Here is a 20,657-nt window from a genome sequence, read left to right as displayed (position 1 = left end):
TTGCCTCCTACAGCACCTTCCAAACCCACAGCCTCTACCACCTAGAAGGACAAGAGCAGCAGATACATGGGAATACCAGCATCTGCAAGTTCCCCTCCAAGTCACACAACATCCTGACTTGGAAATGTATCACTGTTCTTTCACTGTCACTGGGTCAAAATCCTGGAACTCCCTCCTAACAACACCATGGGTGTACTAAGTTTTAAAGTTTATTTATTAGTTTCACAAGTAGGCTTAAATGACACTGCAATGAAGTTACTGTGAAAATCCCCAAACTGCCACACTCCGGCGCCTGTTCGGGTACACTGAGGGAGAATTTCACATGGCCAGTGCACCTAACCAGTACATCTTTCGGACTGTGGGAGGAAACCAGAGCACCCGGAGGAAACCCACGAAGACTTGGGGAGAATGTGCAGACTCTGCCAAGACAGTGACCCAAGCCAGGAATCGAACCTGGGGCCCTGGCACTGTGAGGCAGCAGTGCTAACCATTGTGCCACCATGCCGCCCTACACCACATGGACTGCAGCGATTCAAGAAGGCGGCGGCTCACCATCTTCTCAAAGGCAATTACGGATGGGCAATAAATTTTGGCCTTGTCAGCGATAACCTCATCCCGATGAAGAAAAATGAACTTCCCATCAATTTCATTATTAAAGGTACGTTATTTAATGCTCGAAATGACAGAGTGGTGATTCAGTTGTGGCTGGAGGATGGGTGAAGGGCCCTTTAAATTGGCATTCGGAGTAGCTTCACATTATTTAGCTGTGGAATGTGCATGGGTAAATATTTAGATAGAAAGTAAGAATGCAGATACCTTATCAGTATGTATCAGATCTGGCAGAAATGCCAAGATTGCAGAGTCCTGTGTGATAGCTCAGGGAAGAGGAGACATGGCTGAGATTGAATTAAGTAGGTTCTGCAGCAGGTTCCTTCCCTTACAGCAACACAGTACGTGACTGAAGAATAAGTTTCACATTTTCAAGAAAGATTGAACAAACTGGGGCGCATCAAGATCAGAGAAATATTGAAACATAGAAGATAAGAGCAGGAGGAGGCCATTTGGCCCTTCGAGCCTGCTCCGCCATTCATCATGGTCGTGGCTGATCATCCAACTCAATAGCCCAATCCTGCTTTCTCCCCGTAACCTTTGATCCCACTGTCCCCAAGTGCTGGGACTGAGAGGTGAACTGCTGGAGATATTTAAGATTATGAACGGGATTTTACGGCCTTGCTCAGGCGAGACTGGAAATTCCCGCCCAAGGTCAATGGAGATTTCCATTGTCGGACCCTCACCTGCGTCGATTCCGTGGTGGGCGAGGTGGTAGAGTTCTGGCCTATGAAAGGGTTTGCCAGTGTAGATATGGAGCACTTCAAGAAGTTTCACCATCACCTTTTGGATAGCAATTAGAAATGTGTAATAAAACCCGGCTAAGTTAACAGCACCTGTGTACCATGAACCCATAAATATCTGAGACAAAATACTGGTGTATCAGGCGATTCAGTGGTTAGCACTGCTGGCACGGTGGCACAGTGATAAGCACCGCTGCCTCATAGTGCCAGGGACCTGGGTTCAATTCTGGCCTTGGGTCATTGCCTGTGTGGAGTTTGCACGTTCTCCCCGTGTCTGCGTGGGTTTCCTCCGGGTGTTCCGGTTTCCTCCCACAGTCCAAAGATGTACAGGTTAGGTGGATTGGCCATGCTAAATTGCCCCTTAGTGTTCAAAGATGTGTAGGTTTGGGGGATTAGCAGGGTAAGTAGGTGGGGTTATGGTGATAGGGCTCTGTGGGAGAGTCAGTGCACACTCAAAGAGCCAAATGGCCTCCTTCTGCACTGCAGAGATTCTTTGACAATGGCAACATGACAGGTAAGACTCTTCCTGTTCCAACAATGACTATAACTGGAGTGGCTGATACAGATGCAGTGAGTGAGAGGGAGAGGGAGCAGTCCAATAGGAAGGCAGGGGGGAAATGAAACCAGAAAGAGTCATCATAAGCTGTTCTCATGTTCTCCATGAGAGCCCCCCCCCCCGCAACCCCCCCACCCCAGCCAATCGAGGTCATTAACAGCAGCCAGCTCTCTGTCAGCCCAGTTCAATTTTCTTGCAACGTACAAAGTTCAGATTGCCCCCCTGGTACAACTCAGTGCCAGATTTGGGAGTTATCAATGTACAAAATAACTTACGGGGGAGGGATGTGGTGGGTTTGTCCCCTTTAAGGGGTGATCTGCTGAGAGGATCGCATGATCCTAGTGATCAATCAGGGACCAGGATCACCCTAACAAGCGCGGCCTTCTGTATCCGTTCAATCCTGGAAGCTGACTGGCAGCCATGAGGTTGCAAGCCTCTGCATTATAGTTATTATGTAAATAATGTTATTTACCTAACTGGTGAACAAGAGTTATTACAGATATAGTTGAGAAGAAACATTGTCTTAAAGCTGAAACAACGTGCATAATTAGCTAAAAGCCAACGGGCTAATTCTTATTTTATTTATAGAATAGGATCATAGAATCCGTACAGTACAGAAAGAGGCCATTTGGCCCATCTGCAGTGACTCTTTGACGGAGATCCTAGCTAGGCCCCATCCCCATAACCCCATGTATTTACCCCACTAATCCCCTAACCCACACATCTTTGCACACTAAGGGGCCATTTAGCATGGCCAATCAACCTGACCTGCACATCTTTGGACTGTGGGAGGAAACCAGAGCACCCACTTCATTATTGACAAGTTACGGACCAATTGGCTATTTTTCTAACAATTGGCTAAGGTGGGCTTTTAATATTTGAAGGTCCTGAGAAGCCATTTTGGGTAAAGACGGGTAGAGACAGAGAAAGGCAGAGAGAGATGTGAAGAGAGATGTAAAGAGAAAGATGTGGGTAGCGAGAGGGAGATAAGGATGTTTATGAGAGACAGAGGCATGGAAGAAGAGAGGTGGAGGGAGAGACATGTCGATGGAAAGGTGCTGAGAACTGTCTTTGAGGGTTTTCAATGTTGCCACTTCACATCCTGCCTGGAAGGATGGTGAGAAGTCTAAAGAAGGTAAGCTTTCTCCTCTTACTGTTAATTACTGCTAATTGCTATTCATTAATACTTTGCTTTTTATCTTTCTGACTTGTTGCCTTTTTAATGGTTAATAAACTTTCTGACCTCATCATTTAAAGTGTTCTTTCTTGCCATATGGTTAAGTCATGAGCACCTAATGCGATTTGCGACTGGGGGGGGGTTATTGCAAACAAGTGAACCCCATAAACCTTAGTAGGTAAATAAGGAAACACTTTGTTTTTATGCATTTGTGGGACATGGGCATCACTGGCTGGATGGCATTTATTGCCCATCCCTAGTTTTGCCCTTGGAGGGCAGTTGAGCATTTGCTATGGCTCTGGAGTCACATGTAGGCCAGACCAGGTAAGGATGGAAGATTTCCTTCCCTAAAGGGCATTAGTGAACCAGATGGGTTTTTCTGACAATGGTTTCATGGTCATCAGTAGATTCTAAATTCCAGATTTCTTTGTTGAATTTAAATTCCACCATCTGCCGTGACGGGATTTGAACCCGGGTCCCCAGAATGTTAGCTGAGTTTCTGGATTAATAGTCTAGCAATAATACCGTTAGGCCATTGCCTCCCCCATTATAATGCTCCTTAAAAGGCCAGCTCAATGGAATTCAGCACCCCCTTCACATTAAAGTCCCCACCAGTGATAAATGTGTTGAGATAGATTTATTTCACGATTAACAATGAGTTGTCGCTGCATTGTCTTCTCTGGGGATCATCTGTAAATACCAGCCAGGGTGGTGGCAGTGCAGGTTGCATTGAGGTTGATCAAGGGAGAGAGAGGAAGGTTTTGCAAGGGAGGGGGGACCCAGTAGATGGGCAGTGGAAGAGAGAGTGCAGTCAAGGTGCTCTTTAAATATGGCACCTGGACCTTTGACTCCCATGAGGTAACAGCGGGGGTGACAACTTCCTGGCACCCCAACCTGCTGCTGGATGCCCACCTCCAGGCAGTTGATCTGCCCCCCCCCCCCATCATACTCTTCAACTCCCACCCACACAATCACTCCCCGCACCGATACCCCCACTGTAGCCCCCCAACTCCCCACCGATAGCCCAAACATCCCCCCCCCGCCCCACCTCAGGAAACTGGAAGGTGACAGAAAAATTCGAATCAGTCTCCTTGACTTCCTTTTAAGAAGGTTCTTAATGAGTAGAGCTGACTGCCCACCTTGCTGGGGAGGGCAGCCCTTCTGGCCCCTGAACCAAAATTTGCTAAGGTGGCTGACAACAGAAACGGAGTCAGGAAAATGGCATTCCAGTCAGTTCCAGAAATTTCAGACCCTGTCCCACCACTGTTCCCAATGTTGGTGCAAATCCTGCCCCGGTTTTTGAACATTGAGTGAGGGTAGGATCAAAGATGGCAGAGAAGCCCACGGTTGAATATCTTGGCCACATTCATTTCTTCCATCAGCGATAAGCAAAGACCAGTTGGGGAAGGGATGCAAGAGGGAGATGCTTATCCTTACAATGGATAAGGGACAGAGGATATTAAGTTGGCCTTTTTCTACACCCTAGCTGTGACTGCAACACTATATTCTATAACCAAAAGAGAAAATGCTAGAAAATCTCAGACAATAAAGAAATAAAAGGTAGAGAACAGTAAAAAATGAAATAAAATGAAAACAAAGGGGTCGAGGTGGGGTAGAGCAAATCATCTGAATTTGTTGAATTCGATGTTGAGACTGGAAGGCTGTAAAGTGCCCAGCTGGAAGATGAGATGCTGTTCCTCCAGTTTGCATTGAGCTTCACTGGAACATTGCAGCAAGCCAAGGACAGACATGTGGGCATGGGAGCAGGATCGTGTGTTAAAATGGCAAGCAACCGGAAGGTCAGGGTCCTGATTGCGCACAGACCGAAGGTGCTCAGCAAAGCGATCACCCAGTCTATGCTTGGTCTCTCCGATATAGAGGAGACCACATTGGGAGCAGCGAATGCAGTAGATCAAATTGAAAGAGGTGCAAGTGAAACGCTGCTTAACTTGGAATGAGTGTTTTGGGCCTCATATATAGGATATACTATATTCTATGTATAAGGAGAGGCTGGATTGACTGGGACTTTTTTCCTTGGAGCGTAGGAGGCTTAGGGGTGATCTTATAGAGGTCTATAAAATAATGAGGGGCATAGATCAGCTAGATAGTCAATATCTTTTCCCAAAGATAGGGGAGTCTAAAACTAGAGGGCATAGGTTTAAGGTCAGAGGGGAGAGATTAAAAAAAGTGTCCAGAGGGGCAATGTTTTCACACAGAGGGTGGTGAGTGCCTGGAACAAGCTGCCAGAGGTAGTAGTAGAGGTGGGGACAATTTTGTCTTTTAAAAAGCGTTTAGACAGTTACATGAGTAGGATGGGTATAGAGGGATATGGGCCAAACGCGGGCATTTGGGATAGTTTAGTTGTTAAAAAAAAGGGCAGAAAGGACAAGTTGGGCCGAAGGGCCTGTTTCCATGCTGTAAACCTTTATGACTCTATGACACCCTCTCCTTTCCTTCTCCCCTTTGTACTCTATGAATGGTATGTTTTGTCTGTATAGTGCACAAGAAACAATACTTTTCACTGTATACATGTGACAATAATAAATCAAATCAAATCAAATCAATGGTACCCAGAGGGAAAAAGGGGGAATTCTGGATTAGGGAATGGAACCATAGCACAGAAGGAGGCCATTCAAACCATTGTGTTTGCAATGGGAAAAGAAAATAAAATCTGGAGCTTTTAGTTCCAACCTGTAAGCAACTGAGGTTGCTTGGGGCAATTAGTGGGCAGAAGCATGGATTAATTAGCGATGTGGAACCCCAGGTAAATCCTAATTACCATATTTTATTCAGCATGCAGTCATGTAAATTAGCATAAGCAGAGCATGGGGATTGAACTGTGCAGTTAGACATTTCCATCACAGATGTGCAATATTCAGGCGACAATTACCTGGAGCTAATAATCTCGAGAAAGAATATTAATGAATAAGTGGAAGATGTATAGCAATTTAAATTGTTAAACTCAACTCCTTAACTACTAGCTCAGGTACAGACTGATGATTTGCCTGATGGATCAGGGGTTTTTACTGAGTGAAGAATGGAGTTATAAATAGCAAAATGGCTCCAAGCTTGATCATCGGTTTGTGCTGAATTAGCTAATCAGTTGAGATATTACAAATAATCTCAGTGCCCCAGGGGCTCTAAGCAGGAAATCAGCCAGCCATTCCCATTTTGGATCACTACTCGGGATTTGACTTGATTTATTATTGTCACATGTATTAGTATACAGTGAAAAGTATTGTTTCTTGCGCGCTATACAAAGCATACTGTACATAGAGAAAGAAAGGAGAGGGTGCAGAATGTAGTGTTACAGTCATAGCTAGGGTGTAGAGAAAGATCAACTGAATGCAAGGTAGGTCCATTCAAAAGTCTGACAGCAGCAGGGAAGAAGCTGTCCTTGAGTCGGTTGGTACGTGTCCTCAGACTTTTGTATCTTTTTCTCGACAGAAGAAGGTGGAGGAGAGTATGTCCAGGGTGCCTAGGGTCCTTGATTACGCTGGCTGCTTTTCCAAGGCAGCAGGAAGTGTAGACAGTGTCAATGGACGGGAGGCTGGTTTGTGTGATGGACTGGGCTTCATTCACAACACTTTGTAGTTTTTTGCGGTCTTGGGCAGAGCAAGAGCCATACCAAGCAATTTATATCTGGTAAGGAGAAAAGTTAAAGGAAAATGACAAAAAAACCCAGTCTTTTTGATGGTTTTTCTGCAGGGTCGCACACAGCAGAGTGCTGGAGATTAATCTTCAATTGCTGGAAACTCCAGGCCAACCCTGGAGGGTTAGCAACCCTCGCTAAGATAGGGAACATCATCAAAATCTTTCTCCTGATTATTATCTGGTGATTGCTGCTACAAGGTCTATACAAGGACAGCAGCAGTCTGAGCTGTGGTGATCCTCATGGCCAAAAAACCCACTGTCCAAACTCAAACACAGAAAATAGCCACTTGCATGCTGTATTAAAGGGCATTCTGTGTCCATGCAATCATATTGTAGCTGGAAGCAGCATTCATTTGTCCACTTCCAAATCTCGTTTTCTATCTTCCACCCCTCCCTTCCCCACCGAACTAGGGCCATCTGCCACATGTCTCAGGTTGTCCTTTTACAATCTGTATCTTTGTTCTGCCAGTTACACATTCTGATCTATAATGGACGCTATTAGCACCATTCTCGGCCTTTAACACCACCATTTACATTCCCTTTGTCTTTTTCTCTATGACATCTTGGTCAATTATACAACCCCATTTCCCCCCCCAACCCCCTCCCCCCGCCCCCCCACCCCCACCCACCCTTACAGTATAAATCTCATCCTATTTTCTTTGTCTTCAGCTCTGACGAAGGGTAACCCTGACACGAAACGTTGGCTCTATTCTCTCTCCACAGATGCTGTCAGACCTGCTAAGATTTTCCAGCATTTTCTGTTTTTGTCAGGAGCACAGTTGGAGCCAAAAAGAAATTATAAGAGAAATCTCAAGCAGTCCAATTCTGAATGCATCAGGACAACATGTTGAGAAGGCATTAGGAATGTAGTATATTCCAAATTGTGGCTTTCCCCATTTCTGGTGTGGCTGACCTTGTTTGTGGAATCTTTCGGCCCTGTGTATTTAGGGCAGGTAGTCATGGTAACCCATGGGAGCTCAGGCCTACCAGGTCACTAGAAAGAACAGACATTAGAAACCTTTGTTAATCTTCAAATAAATCACAAATGTAGAAGAAACAGGCTTCCAAAAATGCTTGCTTATTTGAGACTTTGGCAGAGAATTGTTCCCTTCACCAGCCCTGCCTTTCCAGCATTTTTGTCCAATTTCTAGAGCTTGCAGTTGTCATTTTATTTGCGATTGAGAGCTGGAAACAAGAGTCAATCTTTATTGTCAGTTCCGATTGTTTCTACATCAGTACCTTGAGGGGCAGGCCTGTCTGCACGGACCCACAACTTAGGATCCTCAGACCAAGAGATAAAGTGAAAAACACATTCCAAAATAAAAACACTGGCTTAAAGGCAGGAAGCACTGGGAAAGCAGAGCAGGTAAATGAGCACTTTCATGAGAAAAAGACAGATTAACGTTTGAAGCCAGATCCCTCATCACACAGGCCTGAACTTTTAACTAGCTCCGATTTTATAATCTCCTAGCAAGTTCTTTTCTTGGAATAAAGAGGTCAATTCAGCAGAGAATTGAGCATCCAACAATTCCCTCCCCCTCCCTTCCTGACACAGACACACTACAGTACAGTACACAATTACGGTTCATATCTGATTGGCTGAATGGTCAGTTGCTTTAAAAATGTTGGTCCCTCCTTTATCCCCAACAAGTTTCTACTGTGTGAGCAGTGTTCGGCTCCAGCCCAGGCTTGTTTCCCCTCTGACTGCCCCATTCTATCTGCCTCCCCTCGGCATTCTTCTCATCACTTAACCTTTGCCTCTTGCGATGTCCAGAGTTCCTGCAGAGCAGCAACTGAGGCCCGGCTTGTCCAGGAGCGAGACAAAGCACCCACTGTCCAGATCTGCCTGAGATACTCCAGCCACTGACTATTAAACAGCACAGAGAGTTTCCAAGCAGGGAGAGAGGTCTGATTACAGCAGCAGCATCGGAGAGATCCGCTCCACACCTGGGACATCAACTTGCGACCAACAGGCATTTCAAAAGCAGGTGATCTTCAATTGTTACTTTTAAACAAGCAAAGGACTCCCTTGATTTTAATTGTTCTTCCTTAACACAAAGATATAAGTTTAAAGTTTGGTTTGCTTGTCCTGTTCTAAGCAAGTTTAACCCTTACTAGTTGGCAGGGACATGATTCATAATTGTGTAAGGAACAGATTTGGACACAATCTGTGTTGATAATAACGGCAGAGAGAATTTGCTTCAAAGTATCTGAAAAAGGCAATTTGAATTAATTATTTCTAATTAAGAGACCAAAAGCGTCTCCTAATTTAATTTATCCCAATCATTTTTAGCACTTCCAATTTTCTTCCCTCATTCTCGATGTGGTTGTCTCTACTTTACTTTCAACGGCATTGGCACCAAAGAATGGCCACTTGGGTGAGGTGCCAGGACGCGTCTGGTGCCACAGTGCTGTACCCCTGGCAGTAGTCAGTGCCCCCAGCAAAAGAGAGGGGATGGGAGCAGAAACAATGCATGGAGCAGAAAGGAAAATGTTGGACTGTTTTCACCGGTCACTGTGGCCTAATGGACACCCTGTGGCGACAGATGTCCCTGGGGTTTGTCACAGACTCATTCTTGTTTTGTTTTAACATAGACACAAATACTGGTTGGAGGAAGAGAATGCAGACTGGGGCTCACTGCTTTAAGAGTTGTGTTCGCGTGCAGCTTTATATTGGATTTATTATTTGGCGGATACTGGACTGCTATTTAGCTTAAGTGCCGCTCGTTGCTGGATGTTCGACTCAGTTGTAAGAATTCAGTGAGCTCATACATTTCACTGTTTAATGAAAAACTGCTGTTCCACAAACAATACCTCCCGTCCTTAAAGGAACACTCACACCGTTGAAAAACAAGACCGCTGGGGTGTATGTTACAAATATAATAGTTAGGAACAGGATTTAGCACTGAGGGTCCACTAGCCCTTTATTAAAGACCTCAACATCCGCTAATCTTCTTTCTTTGAGAAACACATTGGGCGCGATCTTACCAGATGTTCACCCCATTTTCCCGCCGGATAGAGTGGACGTGGGGAAGATGTTTCCCATTCGTAGGCGAGACTAGGATCCAAGGTAGCAGCCTCAGAATAGAGGGCCGACGCTTTAGAACCGAGATGAGGAGGAATTTCTTCAGCCAGAGGGTGGTGAATCTATGGAATTCATTGCCACAGAAGGCTGTGGAGGCCAAGTCATTGAGTGTATTTAAGACAAAGATAAATAGGTTCTTAATTGGTAAGGGGATCACAGGTTACGGGGAAAAGGCAGGAGAATGGGGTTGAGAAACTTATCAGCCATGATTGAATGGGCCGAATGGCCTAATTCTGCTCCTATATTGTACGGTCTTATGCAGTGAAGTTGGAGAATTTGGCGCCAAGCCAAAGCTCGGATCACTGAAGCAGGATGGGAAAATCCCACCAGCGTGAACAGGCAGAAATTTCCGGCCGTTCAGTTTACTTTAGACGTTATTTGCTAACCTATTCCACAAGTGCATTCCCCTTCTGAAGCCACAAAGTAATCTGGTTCCTCTTCTTCCTCCTAACTTTCCAAATTTTAACTCTGGTATTGAAACCTTCACAATCTTGAAAGTTTCAATTTGATCTCCTCAAAGTCTTCTCTCTCTTGCAATTTACATTTCGAATATGTATTCAATTTCTTTGCTCACCTCTGCAGTTTCCAAGGCAACGGTATTCCTGCGAATATAAAATTCCCAGATTTGCTTATAGTACTCAAGGCAGCTAATAAACAGAAACAGAGAACGCTGGAAAAAGACTCAGCAGGTCTGGCAGCGTCTGTGGAGAGAAAAGCAGAGTTAACGACATTGAGTTTGTATAATTCTTCTTCAGAGCTATAGAGAGGGAGAAATGTTTAAGAGGGGGTGGAGCAGGTGGAGTTCAATTTCCCTGACCTTCCATTTTGTTCCACATGAAGGGGCAATTCTCCACAATCTGACAGTTCCCAGGTTGCCTCTACTCTCCTTTTATTAGAACATTGGCCTGAATATCATGCTCCCACACCACTTTCTCCCTCAAGCCATTAACTCTTGTTTCTCTCACCATAGATGCAGCCAGACCTGCTGAGTTTCTCCAACATTTTCTGTTTTTATTTCAGATTTCCAGCATCTGCAGCATTTTGCTGTTATTGTAGGACTCAAGGCATATTGGGTGTCCACAGATTTCATCTCGTCAGTCTTGAAACTCTATATCATAGAATCCCTACAGTAAAAAAGGATGCCATTCGGCCCATCGAGCCTGCACCGACAACAATCCCACCCTGGCCCTATTCCCGTAACCCCACATATTTACCCTGCTAATCCCCCTGACACTAAGCGTCAATTTTATCATGGCCAATCAACCCATCCCGCACATCTCTGGAGTGTGGGAGGAAACCCACGCAAACACGGGGAGAATGTGCAAACTCCACACACACAGTGACCCAAGGCCGGAATTAAACCCGGGACCCTGGCGCTGTGAGGCAGCAGTGTTAACCATTGTGCCACCATGCTACCCATATACCCCTTATATAATTAGTGTAGTGGTAACACGGTTAATTTTCAGACAGGGTGTTGCAGTTATGAGGTTTTTCCCTTTATTACAAGTGATGAGACTTCTAAAGTACTTAATTGGTTGGGAAACATTTTATGTCCTAACATCCTGAAAAGCACTGTCTAAATGCAAGTCTCGGAACAGAGAAGCTTGAGAGGTTATCAAGATACTGAGAAGTTTTGATAATGTTAGTAAGAAAAATAAACTATTCGCTATGGTTTTAGAGGGTCAATAACTAAAGGTCATAAATTTAAAATCATTGGCAAAAAATCTAAAAGGCTGATGAGGAGAATCTTTTTTTTCACTCCGAGAGCAAGAGGAGGTAGTGGCATAGCGGTATTGTCACTGGGCTAGTAATCCAAACACCCAGGATAATGCTCTACAGAGCCGGGTTCGAATCCCACCAAGCAGAGGTATAATCTGAATTCAAATAAAAAAATTTGTAAGGGCAGTTAGGAATAGCCAACAAATACTGGCCCAGCCAACCACACCTACATCCAATGAATAAATAAATGTTATCAGGATCAGGAATGTTCTACCTGAAAATGTGGTGGAAGCTAATTCCATAAATCACTTGAAAAGGATATTGGCAAGTGAGAAACTTAAAGCAGAGAATGTTAAAGAAACAACGCAGGTATTCCAGTTTCTCTGGTTCAGTGAAAGCTTTGCCTTGTGAAGCCAGAAGGAAGACATTTTGGTGTGAGTGTGTAGGGGGTATGTGTTATTGAATTGATTTATTATTGTCACATGTATTGGGTCACAGTGAAAAGTATTTCTTGAGCTATACAGACAAGACATACCGTTCATAGAGTACCTAGCGGAGAAGGAAATGATAGGGTGTAGAATTGGCACTGCAAACAGGGAGGCAGTGGCGCATTGGTATTGTCTCTGGACTAGTAATCCAGAGACGCAAGGTAATGCACTGGGGACCGGGGTTTGAAAGCCACCATAGACAGATAGTGAAATTTGAATTCAATAAAAATATGGGATTAATAATCTAATGATGACCATGAAACCATTGTCGATTGTCATTTTAAAAAATCATCTGACTCACTGATGTCCCTTTAGGGAAGGAAATCTGCCGTCCTTACCTGTTCTGGCCTACATGTGACTCCAGATCTACAGCAATGTGGTTGGCACTCAAATGCCCTCAGGGATGGGCAATAAATGCCGGCCTAGCCACCGACACCCAAATCCCATGAACGAATAAAAAAAAATGGAGGCCTAGTGTCTTTCTGCAATTTGAATAGAAAACCTAGAGTAATGCGACCACTCTCACATTGGGTTCCAAGCAGCATTGGTGGAAGCCTTTGGAAAGGATGTCTCTCAACTGATAACTCAACCGCTGCCCACAAAAATCTAATTATGCTTCAAGCACTACAGTTAGCTCTTGTCACTTTCATTTTTCCTGGTTCATACATTTATGTAATTTATGTAATCGCGAGCTTTCGGAATGCTGCTCTTTCATCAGGTGAGTCAGATAAAGGAGCAGCGCTCCGAAAGCTCGCCATTCCAAGTAAACCTGTTAGACTTTAACCTGGTGTTGTGAGACTTCTCCACTTTTAAAACACTGACCTGAATTGCAGTTTCCCCCACCAGTGGGTTGTGACAGCTGTGGGGGGGGGGGTGTCCTCGCTGTGATCTGATACTGGGGTAGGCAAGGTTTCAGATGGGCCACTCGCCCATGCCCCAGTTGAGGCCATTAAGTGACTATTTCAGGGCTATTTCTCAGCCAGTCTCAATTTTTAGGCTGGCAGGAGGATTTACCTGATCTGGGGGCAGCCTAAAAATGAATGGGCTCAGGCCTCGGAAGGGAAGGGGGTGGGGTGTGGGGCACCTCCATCACAAGCCCACTTCTGACTTTGGGCTAGTCTTCCCTTCCCCCGCTTGGTCTCTCCCCTGACACGCCAATGGTCCACTTTTCGCTCCCCCGGGCTTCCTTAACTTCCCCGTCCTGGGATCTCGTAAACTTACCTTGCCGCCCAGTCCCGGGATTTAGGTTCAGGCATCTTCCTGAAGTTTCTGTTCTGTCCACTCCAGCTCATTGCTGCAGGGACTGGAGAATTGGCAGCCATTCAGATCGGTTCCTGGGTGAGGGGCAAAAGTCCCGGGTGAGGGGCAAAAGTCCCCCGCCTGCAGTCAACTGACGCTCACTCAAGTGTGCAACGTCAATGGAGGCCGTCAGACTCACCCACCTGAGTAAGGTCAAGGGTCTTATTGCTGCTTATTAAATAGTTAAGTAATGAGGTCTGAACATCTCATAGAGATGTGATGCTGCTTCTGATAAAAGGGGGGAAACCCCACCACCCAAAACCTTCAGGCCACTGGGTGGAATTTTATGAACGAGTGAGAAAACGGGAGAGTTTCAGACTCGCTTTTTGTGTGTGAGTTGGAAAATGCAATCTTATGGCACTTAGTGTAAAAAAAAAGTGCCAGGATGCGATTCTTGCCAGCAGGCAGGGGGCGTAGAGCCTTAGCTTGCCAGTGAAGCCGGCTGCTGAGCTCTAGGGACACGATTGCACAGGCGCCCCGATCTCCCAATGTACCAGGAGATCTCCTGCCGCACCCCCACGCCCCACGGGCATCGGGGACCCCCCATCGGGAACCCCCATGGATTTGTCCCCTCCCCACAGAGTTTCCTCCCTCCCTCCCTCGATTGCAAATCGCTCCCTCCATGCAGAATTCCCTCCTTTCCTTCCCGATTTCAGATTGTCTCTCCCCCCAGCAGAGTTCTCACTTGTTGAGCGGCCTCCCAGCAGAGTTCCCCTTCTCTCCCGCCCCGGCAGAGTTCCCCGCTTGTCTCCCCCCTCCCCCCATGTCATGGCTCCACCCTCTGGCTCCATCCCACTCTGGGTCCTACCCCACTGTAGCTCCACCCTCTTGGCACTGCCTGGCACAGTTGTGGTGCTCGGTGGGCAGTGCCAGGGTGCCAGGCTGGGTGACCCTGCCCCTGACCACCCAGGGGACTCCAATGGCCTCCGATCCCCCGGTGAAGCCATCACGCCTGGTCCCCATTGATGGGGACCATATGTGATTCTGGTCTGGGGGAACCTTGGCTGGCGAGGTGGTACAGATGAGTAAGCCCGGACAATAGTGTCTGGCCTCGTTAATGACATGCAAAGTTATTAATATTTAAATCAGCTTAGTGGTCTTCTGGGGAAGCTGATTTTGCCGGCAAAACCAGGCCGGTAAGATCAGAAAACAGGGCAACAACCTGATTTTTTGCCTCCCGACCAATCTTACCACTTCGCCTCGCCTCACAGAAAGTTGGGCGTGACGAGGTTGTAAGATCGCGGCCATTGCATTTCCAAATAACATTTCTACTCTATGAGCGCTTTGATTGTGCTGAACTATTGCAAATATAAAGGATCAGCTCACTATGGTGTTTGTGGGATCTTTCTTTGTGCAAATTGGCTGCCACCTTTCTTTCCCTTACAACAGTGACCTCACTTCAAAAACGTTTAATTGTCTCTAATACTGCTTTGAGGTATCCTGAATGTGGACGGTGCTATATAAATATACACAGACCTCTCCCCATGCTCTACTGTAGGATTTTGTTTTTAATGAATGCGCATTCCAGATATTTTCCTGCTTTGTGACAGAGCTCTGTAATATTTTAACTGAACTCTGTCATCACAGCTGGCTTTCTGGGTGGCTTCTTTTGTATATTTAAGTCAGGGGTTGTTGTTCCTGTGGCGAGAAAAGAAAGCAATGGGAACATGTCCCCTTAGGGACCAGAATTGAGTTCTCAGGCCTGTTCAATTTGCCCTCTGATTCCCTGAAGACCTTCAGTTAGCTCATGAGGGTTGTCATGCCAGTCCATTACTAATCTGAAGTGTCCATTTGTGGTCCTGCTAATTAATTCTGAGAATGTGGATTGTGATCATACTGTCTGCCAGAGGCCTGTCATCTTGTTCCCCTGTAGTGAACCCTTAGACAGGGAGAGGGGTGACTGTTCGATTCCCAGTTTAGGTGACTATGCGGAGTCTGCACCTTCTCCCCGTGTCTGCGTGGGTTTCCTCCGGGTGCTCTGGTTTCCTCCCACAGTCCGGAAGACGTGCTGATTAGGTGCGTTGGCCATGCTGAATTCTCCCTCAGTGTTACCCGAACAGGCGCCGGAGTGTGGCGACTAGGGGATTTTCATCGTAACTTCATTGCAGTGTTAATGTAAGCCTACTTGTGACTAATAACTAAACTTAAACTTAACTTCTTGGACTGTTGGACATGTGTGTTCAAGGTTGCCTTTAAAGCTCCCCTAAATAGCTCAGGTGGCCAGACATCAGGTTTTGTACCAGATAGTCTGGTTTTTAGCCAATCTGGCCATCGTCAGGTGTTGGAAGGCTTCACATTCAATATTTTGACCCTTAGTCCACTTAACGTAGTAAAGTAGCAGCACAGTGGTTAGCACTGCTGCCTCATAGCGCCAGGGACCCTGGTTCGATTCCGGCCTCAGGTGACTGTCTGTGTGGAGTCTGCACGTTCTTCTCGTGTCTGGGTGGGTTTCCTCCCAAGGATGGGCAGGTTAGGTGGATTGGCCATGCTAAATTGTCCATTAGTGTCCCAAGATGTCTTGGCTAGATGGATTAGCCATGGTGAATTTTTTTTATTCATTCGTGGGACATGGGCATCACTGGTTGGCTAGCATTTATTGCCCATCCCTAGTTGCCCTTGCGAAGGTGGTGGTGAGCTGCCTTCTTGAAACACTGCAGTCCATGTGCTGTGGGTTGATGTACAATGCTATTAAGGAGGGAATTCCAGGATTTTGACCCAGCGACTGCGAAGGAACGGCGATATATTTCCAAGTCAGGACGGTGAGTGGCTTGGAGAGGAACTTGCATGTTCCCAGGTATCTGCTGCCCTTGTCCTTCTAGATCATAGAATCTCTACAGTGCGGAAGGAGGCCATTTGGCCCATCGAGTCTGCATCGACCACAGATGGAAGTGGTCATGGCTTCTGAATCAGGCATGGTCTGTTTGTTGTGTTGCTGTGCTGTTTGTGATAAAATGAATATCAGGTGCTGTGTAGAACAGGCGGTTGATTCAATATTCCTGGTTTTGCTCTGATTTGAACTGTATTTGGGCCGCAGAGCAGTTGGGACAATATTGAAGGTTGCTGAGGCCATGTGGAGTAAATTACATTTCAGTTTGTGATCGGTCTGTTGCCTGCGCCCATGTCCTTCAGTGGGCAGGGTTAATGTGTGAATGTTATTTCATAGACTTATGCCGAGAATGAACATGGATCGATTTACATTCAGTTACTCTGAAAAGTGTATAAACTGTGTGGGTAGAAAGCTGACCTCAGTGTTGTGTAAATGGTGAGTCCTCACATTTCCCACATTCAGTGAACAATTTTAACTTTTTATTTATACTTTCATTCGCAGCAGCTGTCTGTTCAACTTTGTGTCACTGATGGCACCGAGCTCCATAACCTCAATTCAAAAAACATTCAGTAAAGCAGCTATTCCTAAAAGCAGGAGCTTGGAATTGGAATGAACTTGCTGCTTTTATTAACATGGGATTCTGAAAGCAAGCAGCGTGTAACTCCTCCTGCCCCCTCCCAGTGAGAAATACCATGATGACAACTCCACACTCCCACTCTTCAATCTCTTCCTATTCATGCTGGAGTTCTCAACTCCAGTTGAAGATATCCTGGAATTTTGATCACAATGGAATTCTGATCCCATGCCATCTGATTACACATCACTTCATCACAATTTACCTTTTTTATTTACCTTATTAAGGTATTTACCTTATCGCTGCATTTGAGTATCTCTGTAGTATTTTGCACCATCAACATTCTGGAAATTACCAAAAGAGAAAACGCTGGAAAATCTCAGCAGGTCTGGCAGCATCTGTAAGGAGAGAAAAGAGCTGACGTTTTGCTTCCAGATGACCCTTTGTCAAAGCTAAAAGTCATAGAAAGTGGGAGATATTTATACTGCAGGGTGAGGGAATGAAAGATGAGTCATAGCCACAGAAACCAGGGGAAAAGGTTGCTAATGGCTGTCCACAGAGAGAATAAAGGGTGTGAATGGCCAAACGGCAGAGAAGCTAAAATGAGAGGGTAAACTGTGACAGATGAAGATGTTGGGGGGGAGGGGGAATGGATGGGACTGAGGTAAAATTTAGAAAAGGGGAAGCAAAGAGGGAGAAAATGCTGCCAGACCTGCTGAGATTTTCCAGCATTTTCTCTTTTGGTTTCAGATTCCAGCATCCGCAGTAATTTGCTTTCATCCTGGAAGTTACCACTGACAAACCACTGACTCACCTGATGAAGGAGCAGCGCTCCGAAAGCTCATGATTCCAAATAAACCTGTTGGACTTTAACCTGGTGTTGTGAGAGTTCTTACTGTGTCCATCCCAGTCCAACGCCGGCATCTCCACCTCAAAAATTAACTGAACCATCCACATAATACAATGGCTACCAAAGCAGGTCAGAGGCTAGGAACCCTGCAGTGAGTAGTTCACCTCCTGACTCACCAAAGCCTGTCCACCATCTACAAGGTGCTAGTCAGGAGTGTGATGGAATGCTGCCCAAATCCCTGGATGAGTGCAGCTCCAACAAGATTCAAAAAAACTTGACACCATTCGTGCCTGCGTGGGTTTCCTCCGGGTGCTCAGGTTTCCTCCCACACTCCAAAGGTGTGCGGGTTAGGTGGATTAGCCATGCTAAATTGCCCCTTAGTGTCAGGGGGACTAGCTAGGGTAAATACGTGAGGTTACGGGGATAGGGCCTGGGTGGGATTGTTGTCAGTGCAGGCTTGATGGGCCGAATGGCCTCCTTCTGCACTGTAGGGTTCTATGATTCTGTGATTCTATGATTTCAGAACTAAACAGGGGAGTGAGTAGGGGGACTACTGTGGCGAGAAACTTAAAGGGTGAAGTTCTCCTGGGATATGGGAGACTCTCAGGAGGGTTGGCTATCTTAATTCACTTCATTGGACAGAATTCAGATGAAGCAAAACTCATGATATGGAGCTTGAGTGGATCAGAGTCAATGCATGGCATATTGTCATTCCATTGATGGAGTTCATGGCACCGTATTCTCGAGCTATATTGGCGCTATTTACTGTGAGAAAATTGTGCAGTTCGTGTGTTAATCATAATATTGAAAACTTTCCTTCTTTTGTGAGAAGCTAATGGAAACCTGTTCACTCTGTTCCCTTTGCAGGCTACTTTTATTGCCAAGTTATTGAGTTCTGATATCTAAGAAACGGACAACATCCCTCAGCCATGTCCAGCATCCACATTTACTCCAAATGTGAGAAATACCGAGGTAAGCAATCACCAACCAGCCCTTAACATGTTTCCCAACAAAATAGGATCCTGGTAATGGGGATCAGAAGTATTCACGGTCTAGGTTAATATATAATGTACCAAATCTGTTGCGGTATGAGATTTAAATCCCATTCCGAGCTCAGTAAATTGAAGCCACTGGTGGGATGTAAATCACAGATTTTCTTAATGTGTTCTCCATCTCTAGTGACATCAGACAGCAGCTATAATGAAATGAAATCTGAACAGCACCAGACATGACTAACAATACATTAGGTTCCCACACACACACTTCCAAAAAGAGAGTTCAGGGAGTCGTTTTTTTTTTCTAAATTTATCACTGTAAACATCTCTGAGCTTTGGATGGAGGAGTTAAGAATAATCTGGAGACTGGATCATTCAAGACTTTAAGTATCGTGTGTCATTTGCGTGAGCAGAATTTTATTAATTCATCCGTGGGACATGGGCGTCGCTGACTGGCCAGCATTTATTACCCATCCCTAGTTGTCCTTGTTCAGAGGGCAGTTGAGAATAAACCACATTGCTGTGGTCCTGGAGTCACATGTAGGCCAGGTAAGGACAGCAGATTTCCTTCCCCAAAGGATATTAGTGAACCAGATGGGATTTTCCGACAATCGACAATGGTTTCATGGTCATCATTAGATTCTTAATTCCAGATTTTTTTTATTGAATTCAAATTTCACTACCTGCCGTGGCGGGATTTGAACCCGGGTCCGCAGAACATTAGCTGAGTTTCTGGATTAATAGTCTAGCGATAATGCCACTAGGCCATCGCCTCCCCTAAACACACACTGGTACACATTCGGCATTGAAATAGAGGAAATGGACCACCTGGTATTGCAATCTTATACTAACCTAGGGAGCCCGAGAGTCAATCACATGAGGTGAAACTTAGTTATGGCTCCAGTCCAATCTTCACTTTTTTTAACCGACATATTTGGTGATGATTATTTGCTAGGCCACATCCTGTGCCAACCCCTGTTGGGGCAACTCAATGGCAGGGTGAGGACCCTAAAACAGTGTCACACCCCTCAAAAACATTAGCTTTTGTTTTAAGGCTTTAAAATTTATTTATCAATGTCACAAGTAGGCTTACAATAACATTGCAATGAAGGTACTGTGAAAATCCCCTAGTCGCCTCACTCCGGCACCTGTTCGGGTACACTGAGGGAGAATTTAGCATGGCCAATGCACCCTAACCAGCATGTCTTTCCAACTGTGGGAGGAAACCCGAGCACCCGGAGAAAACCCACACAGACACGGGGAGAAGGTGCAGACTCCGCACAGACTGTGACCCAAGCTGGGAATCGAACCCATATCTTTGGCGCTGTGAGGCAGCAGTGCTAACCACTGTGCTGGCCCAGGACATTCTAAGGTTGTCAACCAGGTGATATATTTATTTCAGGCTGTTCACTTTTGCTTGTTTGCTTAACTGGGCTGTTACAGAGTTCAGCCCCGCACAAAGGTGGTGGCGGATAGCAGTTCATCTGACCTACACCAAAGCACAGAGGAAACCCATAAAACTCATCAATGACAACATCTAGTGAGGAATTTGCTGGCTGTCATTGGCCAGGGAGCAGTGAGCGAGGATTCAAGACTCCGAGCCACCCGAATAAAGATTGTTTTTTTCCACATGGGACAAAAGCTCACTACTGCATCCCAGACTGAGAACAACGGGGGAGGAATTTCAAACTGGACAAGGGGGGAGGAATTTCACTAGACAAGGGGGGAGGAATTTCAAACTGGACAAGGTTCCCTGCTATTTCCTCCTCCTTCGTTCCTGGGTCGCTTCACAGAAGCACAAATTAACACAGCACGGAAGGAGGCCATTCGACCCATTGTGCCTCTGCTGGCTCTTTGGGACTGTTATCAAATTAATTCTCTCTGCCCTTTCTCCAAGGCTTTGTCATTTGTGTTCCTGCAACTATTTATCCAATTTGCCTTTGAATATCAAGACTCACTCTGCTTCCACTGCCCTTCAAGCAAGTGAGATCCAGATCACACAAACACCCTGCGTGAAAAGTCTTTCCTCATGTTGCCTCTGATTCCTACGCCAATTGCTTTAAATCTTTATCCTCTGGTTA

The 20,657-nt window shown here is 45.7% G+C and overlaps 1 protein-coding gene across 2 annotated transcripts in view; it reads left to right on the top strand.

The window, feature by feature from the left end:
* Nucleotides 1-8,429: 8,429 nt before the first annotated feature.
* The window catches only part of LOC144502433 (SH2 domain-containing protein 3C-like), a 172,335-nt gene continuing 160,107 nt past the window's right edge, over nucleotides 8,430-20,657 (top strand). The window contains exons 1-2 of one of the 2 annotated variants that reach the window (XM_078226334.1): nucleotides 8,430-8,727; nucleotides 18,449-18,553. In XM_078226334.1, coding sequence (XP_078082460.1) covers nucleotides 18,511-18,553 — 43 coding nt within the window. In that variant the 5' untranslated portion in view covers nucleotides 8,430-8,727; nucleotides 18,449-18,510. Of the gene's footprint in view, nucleotides 8,728-16,985; nucleotides 17,019-18,448; nucleotides 18,554-20,657 lie in introns of those variants that run through there. The other variant, XM_078226335.1, reaches the window with a different exon arrangement.

This window comes from Mustelus asterias, chromosome 13, assembly GCF_964213995.1.
Source record: "Mustelus asterias chromosome 13, sMusAst1.hap1.1, whole genome shotgun sequence".
Classification (NCBI taxonomy): domain Eukaryota; kingdom Metazoa; phylum Chordata; class Chondrichthyes; order Carcharhiniformes; family Triakidae; genus Mustelus; species Mustelus asterias.
Note: the sequence above shows the minus strand (reverse complement) of the source record. Positions and strands in the feature narration are given on the sequence as shown.